This window comes from Diplotaxodon limnothrissa, linkage group LG20 (genome assembly GCF_057381915.1).
Source record: "Diplotaxodon limnothrissa isolate DT_005_m linkage group LG20, D_limnothrissa_male_GT1.1, whole genome shotgun sequence".
Lineage (NCBI taxonomy): Eukaryota > Metazoa > Chordata > Actinopteri > Cichliformes > Cichlidae > Diplotaxodon > Diplotaxodon limnothrissa.
Genome location: NC_140615.1, coordinates 1844586 through 1857294, shown reverse-complemented (window position 1 = coordinate 1857294; position 12709 = coordinate 1844586). Strand labels below are relative to the sequence as shown.

General features: G+C 42.0%; 2 protein-coding genes across 2 annotated transcripts in view; one reads left to right on the top strand and one right to left on the bottom strand.

The window, feature by feature from the left end:
- Positions 1 to 12709, top strand: part of cacna2d3a (calcium channel, voltage-dependent, alpha 2/delta subunit 3a) — a 127647-nt gene that overhangs the window by 99169 nt on the left and 15769 nt on the right. The window contains exons 21-26 of the mRNA XM_085343849.1: positions 1173 to 1218; positions 1676 to 1773; positions 1877 to 1970; positions 2180 to 2275; positions 2423 to 2544; positions 3330 to 3407. Coding sequence (XP_085199975.1) covers positions 1173 to 1218; positions 1676 to 1773; positions 1877 to 1970; positions 2180 to 2275; positions 2423 to 2544; positions 3330 to 3407 — 534 coding nt within the window. The remainder of the gene's footprint in view (positions 1 to 1172; positions 1219 to 1675; positions 1774 to 1876; positions 1971 to 2179; positions 2276 to 2422; positions 2545 to 3329; positions 3408 to 12709) is intronic.
- Positions 2035 to 11604, bottom strand: lrtm1 (leucine rich repeat transmembrane protein 1). The gene is made up of 4 exons (XM_085343850.1): positions 11064 to 11604; positions 9074 to 9458; positions 8777 to 8982; positions 2035 to 7059 (listed from the first exon to the last, which is right to left on the bottom strand). The coding sequence occupies exons 1-4, from the start codon at positions 11098 to 11100 to the stop codon at positions 6548 to 6550; spliced, it is 1140 nt and encodes a 379-aa protein (XP_085199976.1). The 5' UTR covers positions 11101 to 11604; the 3' UTR covers positions 2035 to 6547.

Below are 12709 nucleotides of genomic sequence, written 5' to 3'. Positions count from 1 at the left end.
ATCAGCCTTTTTGCTTTCTGACTCATTTCTGTGTTGTTGTTGTTTTTGTTGTTGCTTTTATTTTTGTTTTCCTACTTTTCTCTCCCTCGCACTCTCTCGATCCCTCTTCTTCTTCTAAGGGCCTTTGTTTTTCTGTTTCTCATTAAACAAGCACTCAGCAAGTAGTTTAGTTTAGTTTGTAAATGCTTCTCTGAGCACTACATGAAATGCAGCATCACAGAGAGCTTTTTAGTATTATAATAATACTTTTCTATTATTTTGTTGTATAAAAACACAATCACAAAATGCACTTTCTAAAGTTATTTTAGGACAAAAATGTTTAATAAAAATATATTTGGATATCATTTTCTAGGAATGCATGGTATAAAAGTCTCTTTGCAGAATGATTAGTCAGAACCAATAAAACGGCCTGTTTTTAAAAACAATAACAAGAAGAAATACTTTTCCATCCTCGGTGATATTTGTGCAGAAAAAGCTGGATTCTGACATTAACTATGCCCGTTCAAATCTTATGATTATTGTATTAAGGGATTAATATTACACGAAGGTTAAAATAACATTTGATGTTGTGACTGGATGAAGTTGACATTAGATAATCTGATTAAATCAGTAAACATTCATCATGTTTTATAAACTGTGTTGGGTATGTAAAGTCTTCTAACTTCTCCTCTTTGGCCCAACGTAACCAGTTCCTCTTCAAACCTGTAGACACTTTTTGTCTAGTCTTTCTCTTCATGTAGTGATTTAAAAAGCCACAACTTCACAGGAAGTTAAATATTCCCCTTTGCGGCTCCTTAGGTGTGTTGTGCGTCCTTCTCCTGACAGTGTTGTATGTCTGCTCCTGCTTGTGTGTTTCTCCACGTGCATGCATGTCTGTTTTCACGTCAGTCCCCATGCATGTTAATATTCATGCGGTGGTGGTGGTGTGTGTGTCTGTCTGTGTGTTTCTCTAAACATGTCCATCACACAGAGCGCTCAGAGCATGACTTGGCTCTTCCTGATCTAATCAGAGCTGTCACATCCATTCAAAAAACACATTTTTCATCCCCCGGTGTGTGTTTAAGTGTGCGCAGTGGAGATGTAGATGCCTAGCCCTATTATTATGACTTCATATTGAGTGTTTTTGCGTATTTGTTTTGAACCAAATAGTTTTCACGTTTTCTTTTTTACAGGACTTCATGACTTGGAGCATCCTGATGTAGCCCTGGCAGACGAATGGTAAGAGTATATTCCCGCCGCTGTTTTATCCCCGTCCCTTACTCAAAGGACATCTTTATTGGGCTAAATCCTAAAATACTGCCAAATCATAAAAATAAATCAAAGTTAGGTTTGATGTCAGCTGAAATACAACAGCTCTACAACAGTTTTTGGGATCTGCAGAACTTTGACTTGATTGTTTGTGTCACTTGATGACTTGTGGTCTCCAGGCTTGGGAACCAACATCTAAACACATTACAATAAATGCTTTTCAAACTAATGCTTGTAAATGAAAAGAAGTGTCTTCCTTCTACCTCAGGTTTTATTCACTGGAGATGCTTTGCAATCCAAAAGCAACTGAAAGCAACTGGATTATGTGACCAAAACTAAAGCGATTACAGTTTTAAGAAAGGAACTGATCTGAAGTTGGTTGTGACTCTAACAAACGCTCATATTTTTCTCTCTTGTCATGTTACAGGACATACTGCAACACAGATGAGCACCCAGAGCACCGCTACCTGAGTCAGATAGAGGCAATTAAACTGTACCTCAGTGGGCACGAACCCCACTTATATTGTTAGTTATGCTCATTTACAGCCCCCATATTTTATATGTTATTAGCAAGTTAATGAACAAGCTTCACGTGTGGAAATGTGCCTTTTTGCCTTTGTCCTGTTAGGTGACAAGGAGCTGATTCAGGAAGTTCTCTTTGATGCAGTGGTGACCGCTCCATTGGAAGCCTACTGGACCAGCCTTGTGCTTAATAAGTCAGAGTATGTCACCTTATTACCCTTTAAAATAAAAGGAAAGTGAAATGATGTTGTTATTTATGTTGGATTTTATTCCTCTTTGAAATAGAAAATACCATAATATGGAGCATATATTTGCACAGCTAAAATGTTAATAATTTAGCACAGTTACTGATTTCTTTGGCTTAAAATGAATTCACAACAGCCGGATATTCATTTGTCACATGATACAGGAATTCTGATAAAGGAGTGGAGATAGCTTACCTGGGCACGAGAACAGGCCTGTCCAGGATTAACCTGTTTGTGGTGCCAGATGAACTTACAAGCAAGTACGTTTTCTGACTGCACGCATACAGTGTGTGCGCATGAACACGGCCTGATGTTTGTGTTGACTTTAGTGTTGTTTACGATTCCAGTTTGTATATTTGGTGTGTCGTGTGCGTCATTTGTATTCTCTGTTTCCCGTCTGCTTTAAGAGACTTTCTGACAGCTGAAGACCGAGAGGGGGTGTTCAATGCCGACCACTTTCCCCTGTGGTACAAGAGAGCGGCAGAACAAGTTCCTGGTACCTTTGTTTACTCTCTGCCTTTTAACACAGGTTAGTCGTGACTTTCATTTGGATGGTGATGATGTTGTCTCTGTGTTTGAGGAAACATCGGTACCGTTAAATCCTCATTATAGTGAACTGACGACACTGGAACCCACGAGTTAAAAAACACAGTCATTATATTTTCTAAAGAAGCTTATATTTTGTAAACTAATTGAATACACTAATGTGGTTTTAAAAGGACCCTTTGAAATGTTCTCTGTCCCTCTTTCACCCATTTTTGGCTGTTTTCTCTGGCCGTGCATCTGTACCTCCCCTTCCTCTCTTATTAATTCTGGGCTGTGTTCTTGTGGATCGCACTGATTGCTGTGGCTTGAAATAAGATACATTAGGAAGAGGTTCAGCCCTTTCCATAGTGACTTGCCCAGAACACAAATACAGACGCACACAGAGTCACAAAAAGACCCACATACACACAAGCCCCTCGCGCATATTCAGTGTAACTGTTTCTCTAAGAAAAGGGTTTCTCCTCCAGAGGCAGAATGTGCTCTCATCTGTTCTCAGCCTCAGGGTTTCCATTAGTGCCAGCTAATACAAGTGATCTGAAAGCCTCTTATTTACTCGCCGGACTTGCCTTGGATGCACTCTTCCTCTCAGGACTGTGGTAGTTAGCTGCAGCCATAAATAGGGCTCTGTGGTATCTATGATCAGCGTTCCTCTCTCCAATCTCCCTGTGGTCAGTTCAGAAATAATATAAGGAATTATGATATGACTGATATGTGAACTCTGCGTGTCTTTGTCGTTTGTATTTGTGTGTGCTTTTGTGTGCGTTTCAGGGTCGGAGAACAAGAGTGTTGTTTTGGCCAGTACTGCTATTCAGCTTTTGGATGAGAGGAAATCACCAATAGCTGCAGGTAAGCGAGCACGCAAGTGTGTCTTCCTGTATTTTTGTTTTACACCCACTCACCTATACGCACACCCACATCCACAGAACCTTACACGGCTTCATTTTCCCCAGTTTACACTTGTCTCCCCACACCTCTCTTCCACTTTGAGGTGAAACACTCCCTGCCCATGTCTGTGTGTTTACCCCTGCATTTTACAATAGATTGTTACATCCTTTAGTAATTATGCTTAATTACTGCATATCAGTGGAACACTGCTTCAAATTAAAGCTGAAAGTCTGCATGTAAGTGCCTTTCGTGCATTTTTTTCTTATGCCTCTGTGTCTGTTTAAAGCATATTGCAGCCTAGATGATTTCTTTGTGGCCTGCCTCATCTCACATCCTGGTGACTCAGAAGCCCCACAATGTAACGCCCATACAGTGCAACTTGGTGCAGTCAGAAAGTTCATGGCTCTTGTTGAGTTACCATTATCTCAGTTACAGAGGAAAAGAATAAATGGAAGGAGGGGAAAAGGGGGAGGAGGACAGACATGCAGGCATACATATGGTTTCTCTGTCACTAGGTTATATTTTTAGGACATTTGTTTATAATCTAACTCTCCCCAAAGCCACAGGAAGAGTCAGTGTTACAGTGAGTATAGGTCAGTTGAGTTATGAAAGTTTTGTGATGGTTTATTCGTAGTAATTGGTATAGATGATCCTGCTTCCTCACTGTTTTTAACATTTAGATTAGAGTTTTAAATCAATGAATTGTTCTAGTCACATATAGTGAAGCACACTTGTGAAGTACAGCCATCCTTTCCACTGGCGAAAATATACACAAAGGACCAAAGACTAAGGATCTGTGTCCACGCTCTCGTCAACACATGACGACCAGCTTCGTGCCAGTGGAGAAATCCCAGAACACGGTTTGATGTGGAGAGAAACACGAGGGAAGTCTTTCGGGCTAGCAGTGATAAAATAAGAGACCAAATAAAAGGGCAGTGGGAGAGAAAATTATTTCACGGTGCCTGGATGCGCTGACATGAAAGCAGTGCATTGTGGGTATTCTTGGCCAGGGGAAACCACTGGAGCAGAAGGACAGAGATGGGAGAGTCTGTGCGCTACCACGGCGCACGCAGACACACAAGCATGCACACATGCATGCACACAGCGTATGCATCAGGTTTCCAGCAGAATGCTACACAAGCAGCCCACAGTTTACACCAGCCCACAGGATTATTTGACCCTGATGACTTGATCACTGTAGTTTTAAGATAACAACATTCTCTCAAATCCTACTCAGCAGCAATGCAAATGACTAGTCAGCATCAAGACTTTTAGAAGACCTTATTGTTGGAGTGGGTGCTGATGTACGGCACTGATGATCACGTTTGTCAGAGCAGCAGGGGGTGTCTGTGCGGATGATTTTATATAAGAGAGTCAGATGGGAGGAGAGATGTAGGCTAGAATGCAAATTGAGCGTAGGGCGGTTAGGGCCAGTTTTCACTGCACTGCGCTCCACTGAGCTGTGGACTTGTGAATACGCGAACACGCTAACTTAACAGGACAGGCTGATGACATCACATACCACTGGCCCTGCAGACATCGAGTCACAATTTTAATATGTGCATACATAGGCACGCATTTGTATTCCAGTCCGCTTGCGTGTGGATCAGTGTTTGTGGTCACATCCCAAGACACGTGCAGTGAGTCTCCTACCCTGATATACACAAAACCATGAAAGTCACGGCATTTAAACCAAAAGCATTTCTGCACGTTCGTCTGTCTCACTGCGCTGAGTAATCGAAACTCTCCAAAAATCGATAATAATAGTTTTTTCTAATAGACACAGGAAAAATATATTTTCATATTTTCTGTTTCTTCTCGAGACATTTTGCTTGTAATAAAATAAAAGATGCAAAAAATATAATGTCAAATGTGCATCTCCCGATGTTTCCCTCAGAAGTCCCAAATTGTTACAGATATGCCATCGTTTCAGCGGATCATTAAGCTGACATGGGCAAAGACATCCACACAGATAGCCCTCATTTCACTGTAACTGTAACTACTGTCGGAGGCATTTTCGCCTGAGGGTCTTACACTGTCTTACAGAACAGTGTATTGAGTTGTGTTACTGTTTTCTTCTGATTTAGACATTAAAATAATGTTTTTATATGTATAAATAATATTTCACGAGTTGATTTCTCTCCAGCATGAGCAAATCTCCCCAGATTTCCCCTCCTTAAACAATATTTTAAGGACCTTATCAAATTAACTGGCAGTATACTGATCAGGTAAAACGCTTCCCTTTATTATATATAATACATATTGTAGGACATGACTACCATCAGCATAAAATCACAAACAGGACTGTTCTCAAAACCTGTAGTTCTAAAACTTAGTGTGTGTCTGTGTGTGTGTGTGTGTGTGTGTGTGTGTGTGTGTGTGTGTGTGTGTGTGTGTGTGTGTGTGTGTGCAGCGTGACGATAATTCAGACCCACAAAGTGAAGAGAAAAACAACAAGGCTGAATCCGAGTTGTGTTGTTGTTTTAGTTTGTTTCATTATTGCTTCAGCGAATTTCTCATTTTTAACGTCACAAACGGAAAAATATCCTTTAAGAAAACACTTCCTCCTCAAACCTGTGTCACATTATTAGGCACAGACGCATCTGTAATATGTGCGTACAGTACAGTACGCTTTCACACACGCTCAGTCACAGATAAAAACACAACCTCGTTCACATACACTCACATCAGTGATGCGACAGGACTGACAGCAGCTGCCTACTATGAGTTATCAAAATTACGAATAACAACCAAACGACAACCAAACTCTAAAGTCCATTTTTTAAATACAAGAGCGTCACGATTATACCTACAAGTACACAGTTATAAATATATCAGTGATATGCTTTTCTTAGACAAAACGAATGTTGGAATTCTTTGGCCTGTCCTTCAAACCCGCATACAGCAGAAGACACTCTTCTGATCAGTGCATAGATACCTGTGGAGTTTAGCTACCCAAGTCTCAGAAATGAGGTGAACATACTCGCAAATAAATAATCTCTCGCGCACATACATGCACAAGCACACGCGTGGCACATCCGCAGACAATTAGGTTAAAGGGTTGAGGCCCAGGTTTTAAGTCTCGGGGTAGTTGTCGTCTCCTAGGCGATGGCGTTCTCCAGTGGTTCCTTCTCATCTGCTGTGGCGTGATCTGCACCCTGCGCTGCCGCTAGTTCCTCATTCTTCTTTAACTCCCGCTGATATTTGGCCATGATAGCGGCGTAGGCGCATCCGTACACCGCGGCAGCCAGCATCATCAGACACACGATCCCACACACTACACCGGTGATGATCACTGTGGCAATAGCGTGCCGCAGGTTGACGGGCCGTGGCTTCTGCTTAGTTTCGCACTCTGCCATGCCACCTCCACCTCCACCACCAAATCCCTCCCCCATCGCCATGGGGACGTGGAGAGCATGGCTAGAAGGATGAGCGTGGTTGCCATGGGTGTGACTTTGTAGTAGTCTCTCAGACTCAAGGTGGTGCATGTTGGCAAATAGGTAATGGTAGCTTGTAGTCATACAGACATGGAAGAGCTGGTAAGGGATCTTCTGCAGGTCTCTGTCCTTCATTTCTTCTGGTTGGGAGCAAAGCACTTCATCCACCACTCCACCTGGGGTCAGAGTTTAATAGTTAGAAATGACCAACACTGAGTTTTGAAGGTTGTGTCAGTTGTTCATAACTTAATCACCAAGTATCCTTTGCAGCAGCTTACAGAGAAAACCTCAGTCATACTCATCAGCTAAGCTTGCACTAGCTCATTTATATTTGTGTTTTTAGTCTAGGATATATTACTGTAAACGGCCACATTAGCAAGTGTTATGTAATTAAAAGAAGTTGGATCACTAGAGCTGAGTAACATGGGTCAACTGCCTTCTGTATGTACCATAAATCACTTTAGGACCTGCGTCCACATATGTGGACGTCACATTTTGGGTTATTTAGATCAAAATACTCAATTTTTATCTACAAGGGCCTGATATCCACTTACGAGGACATTATCCTGCTACTGTTCTATCAACATTTTACACGAATATCCTCATATGTGGCTCTCATTTTTCATAAAAACAAAAATAAGGTTAAAAAAAATCTGGTAATTCTTTGTTTTTACATTCATCGGGCGCCAATGTGCCCAAATATCAAAGAGAAATTCAAAATGCTGCCGAGGAAGAGTTCGGGTCTTAGGAGGCTAATATTCATCGCTCTGTTTTCTTGTAAAGCATGCTCTGTCACACACTGTGACTCTGCTTGTGTTATTAACCACTGGTTTTCTGTTAAGCATGCATTATTGTATCTGGATTCGTTGTTCTGTTTTGTAGTAATTAGAATTTTCAGCCTGTAAGATGAAAGCTGTGTCAGGGTGACATAGGCATGTAGGCGTGCCAGCCAGCTCCATGCACGCCCGGCTTTCATTATACAGTGGTAATTTTGCTATCTAATGCGTGCTGGATTTAGTTTTGCGTGGAAAATAATGTGTTTCACAGTAACAAAGAACTCTTAATCTTCACTGTGTAGCTGAAGACCACAGTTATAAGAGCTGCAGTGCACCGTGTTCAGTAGATTCTCAAGCGGACTGATTTAATATTTTAAAAACTAAAAAAACAATTAACTATCATTAACTCGTTCCCCATACAGATGACATTTGATGAGCTCCCCTGTAATCATGAGTACCCCCAGTAAATAAATATATATATATATATATATATAGTTTCCAGGTTTTTCAAAGGGCAACTGCATTGGCCGAGGTGCAAAATCAGGCATTTTCCTCTATAATTAGTCTGAGATATGATGCAACCTGCTCAAAGATCAGAGTACAACTTTAAGTTTTAATACATACAAAGCAACGCTCAGCTTGTCTGCAAGCTTCTTTGCAACCTCCTTTCACATCACATCCTCCTTTCATGCTTTGTCTGATCTGTTGTCATTGATGCGTCGTCTGTTCTATGCAGGCGTCTTGCTGCTAAGTTGTGCCAGAGCAGAGATACTGTATACAGATATACATTATTGCAGCTGGAAATGACCATCTCTGTATTAACAGTTAACGCTGATAGTCTCTTCAATGAAAAATTCTCAGCAGGATATTCATTTGGAGACATTTTTATGCTGAAATCCCACATTTTTATAAAGTTCTGTTCTTCTTTTTAAGAATATTCACTTGTTGCATCCTGACCTCTGGCTTGCTGTAGATTTATTCCCATGCATTTCTTGTACTGCTGTGATTAAATATTACAATCAGCACTTTGCCCAGCAAGAAAGGCGTTGTTATGGATGAACCTTGGAAATGTTATGGAAGTTTCCCAGTCGCTGCCTAGAGCTGATAGTGGTCTGACCTTTAAAGAGGTAGGTCTCCAGCCAGAGTTTGAGGCCTATAAGTTGGCAGTCACACCTCCAGGGGTTGCTGCGTAGTGCAAGGCTGTCCAGGTGTGTCAGGGCCTCCAACAGGGAACGATCTAATCGTGTCAGCCTGTTGTGTGCTAGCCCCAGGTGGCTGAGGTTCCTCAAACTGTCCCCCATGGCTCCCGGCAAACCCCACAGGCTGGTGAAAGGGAAACGAAACAAAATAAAATGAGAGTCATGCGAAATCAAATCAGGGAACGTAACTTTTTTTTCTAGCATCAAGGTCTAACCTGTTGTGTGAGAGGTCAAGGTGTGAAAGTGAGCGGATAGGTCCAAGCAGCCGCTTGTCGAGCTCCCTCAGGTTGTTGTGAGCCAGGCTGAGTCGCTGCAGCATTCTCAGCCCAAGCAGAGCAGTCGGCGAAATTGTTGTTATAGAGTTATTAGATATATCGAGAATGCGAACAAGGGGTATTTCCCTGAAAGCCATTGATCCAAGCCCCCTGATGCGATTATCTTGAAGGTATAATTCCTGGGTGTCTGGATGCAGTCGTCGCGGGATGTCATACAGTCCTCGACCCCGGCAGTCTACTGCTTTGGTGTTGCTGTTGCAGCTACACTCCTTCGGACAGGCATGTGACAAAGACAGGAGTGAGAGGACAGCACACACCAGTATCGCTGTGGAAACAAAGGGACGCATTAGTGGATCAGACGTGTAAAAGTGGAATATTTGCAGCTGCGTGTCAGAAATGAAGGTGCACTGTAACCCTTCATTCTACAGCTTTCAAAAGTGTTCAATAATATCCTGCAGTACTGTTACATAATTGCAATTGATTCACACCACAGTGTTACAGTCTAGTCTCCATGTAAATAAAACGGCGTTCGATGATTTGCAGTTTATTTTGTCGCTATATTTTCTGTAGTATATAATAACAGAAATAACATATTTTAATCTGGGGAAAACAAAATACAGGATTGTGTCATTTTTGGCTTGAATATGTAACTTTTTTCTTTGCTTTTTTTGCATTGTTTTTTTGTATAATAAACAAGAAAGTAAACTTCTGCTAATATGCCAACTCCCACCTCCCACCCCCTTAGACAGGGGCCTTTGGTGACTTTGCCAAAGCCGCATAACCCCTCACCCACACACAAATCCATACGCAGCACATATTAGGTGTCTGATTCCCTTTGAGATAACTTCATGTCCATTCCTTCTGGAACATTACAGCAGTATTTATAGCTTGGCTTGACTAGCTCGAGGCTCAATGAAATGAAGCTCTGACCCAAGCCTGTAAATGTAGCTAGCTCACAAGTCACAAACATATCTGGTGAATAGATGGACATGCTGCATCGCATCTGTTTTCATCGGAACAGAAGCTCCATGTTCCTCTGATCAAATATTTTTATAAATTATGTCTTTACCCTGCAGGAGCTCTTAGGCAACACTCTGCAGCTAACAACACAATAAATAACCAACCACAAAGAACGTTAACATGAATTAGGTAGCAAAAAATAATAATTTAAAACATTCTGCAGTTTGCACCAGAATGACTTTATCTCACCGCTACATTCTTTAAATAAACCACATTTTAACGCAGTCTTCTATTTTCTAACATGCAGTTAAAAGCATCATTTTATCTCTGTTTAGCTGGTGGACTTCTCGGATTACGTTGTACAAGTGTGGAGATATCCAGGCGCAGGTGCTCTAATGTCAGGTGTTTGTTTGGTACAGTGGCTCTTGGCGGTGTTGCCTTTGCAGCTTTTATTTGACTTGCCCCAAACAAAGCGCATCATAACGTGGCTGGGTTGAGATTTAATACAGTGCAACGACCTGTGATAATTGCATCCTCGTTACTGAAATGACTGTCCATATGCAAGAATGAATTCAGTCACGTGATCACAAACGGTCCTGCTTACAGGGAACATACAAGCATGAGCACGGCAGAGGCTCAGTGGAGCTCTTTGACAGCATTTGTGGAACGAGATCAACAAAACAGAGAGGCACTTTGCTCTGATGTGTCCCTCCAGCCCAAAGCACCTACAAAGAAGTTTTTCATGACAAACACAACCTGCAGCAAGCATCATTTTAAGTTGTCCTGGTACCAACATAAATAGCTACAAGAAATGTAGAGTTTTTATTCAAAAGCTTTCGTAAGCAACCCTTTTCCAATAGTCAGGGAGCAGTTTACATAATATTCTAGTTTAACAGCCTTTCCATCTACATATACGCACACAGACACACACAAATGCTCTTTATGCTGTTTCCTCTGATGGAGCACCTACCTCTCATTTCTGCCAGTCGTCTTTGGGCCACTTGCATTTACTGGTGTTTCAGTTGAAGATCCATTAGCCGTCAGTAAGGCTGAGATTAGCTTGTCCTGGTAATCATCTGTGCAGGCTGATATGGTCAGCAGGTGAGAAGAGATTTAAGATCAACAGCAGAAACCCGTGTTGCTCTTAAAACCCCCAGCACTGGCAGCAAGGGCATGAAACCCCATCAGATCGGGTGAATTAGAGCACAGAGCTCAGTGCCAGCCGGGCAGCCAGTCTGGGAATCACTGGAGTTAGAAAGCTCTGCCTCTCTCTCCCTGGCTTGCACTCTCTCTCTCTCCTCTCTTGCTCTTTATCTCTCTCTCCCTGTTGCTCTCCTACCATCTCTCAACCTCTTTTTCTGCCTCTGCCTGTAATTTTCTGCATCCTAATCTTTTACATTTCCTCTTGCTCGTTTATGTTGAATTTCGGCTCTTCAAACCAAATCAACACTTCTGTCTCTCTTCGCTCCCTCGCTCTCCCTGTCCCCAGTTGCATTTGTGAGTGTGATGGTGTGTCATCTCTCAGTGGACAGCTGTGCCTCTCAAATCACAGCACAAACACATTCACTGACATTCACGTTACCTCCTATTTGCTCTGGCAAGAACCGAACTAGACAAAATTAGATCTGGATTGCAGCCTCTGCACAAATATTCAAACACTTCAGCACGCAGCGAACATTGTCAGAGGATGCCCATTGCTGTGGCATGGTTGGATGCTATTATGCATGAGCCGTGGGCAGAAGGGCTGGCAGAACACGCCCCCAGCACAGCAACACAAAATGCACGAATGCACCCATACGCATGCACACACACATTAGGATATGTAGCGGTTGCAATATAGTTACATGGATTTTTCTTTTTAATACGCGTGTGTATGTGCGTGTAGATGGATTGACTGTGAAGCTTGTATAAACTCATGGGTGGCTTGAAGGAGAAGCAAAAAATGAACAAAGGAAGGGATTGGAGAGATTATTATGATAAATATGATTAAGCTTACATGCAGGCTCAGTCCTGCAATACCCTTTGTGGTATTTGCTCTCCTGTCCATCCATATTTACATCCCTTCTTCCCTCTGCTGAAGGGCCTGACAATTATGTCAGTTCTGTCATGTTAAACCTGAGGTCAGTTTGTGTCACCAGTTTATGTTAAATTCATTATTATTGTTCTAAATGACTAAAGGTTTGCTCAGTTAACCTTGAGCGACTACTGCAGGCAAACATAAATCCATGTACTTGCACACACACACACAGACATAAAGACAAATCGACACATTCACTTGCACACTGGAGTGGTTCTGTACGCCTACACAGGCAAATACATCCTCAAATGTGTGATGACACCTTTGTATTTGCTAAAAGCCCGTATGGTTGATATGCCCAGACAGTCTGCTGTGTTTGTGCTGTAACGTGTGAACGTCTCCTCGAGTTACCTAAAAAGAAACAGAGGAAAAAACATGTCCTCCTCTGACTAGGACGCCACATATTATCACCATGTGATCACGTGATATCCTGTGATGCTTCAGTGCATGTGGAAATAACCTTAAGGGGAAGCTACATAGATGCTATCTGTGCATGATCTCATTCACAAATGTTTGCAATGTAGCCAAAACAGACTTTT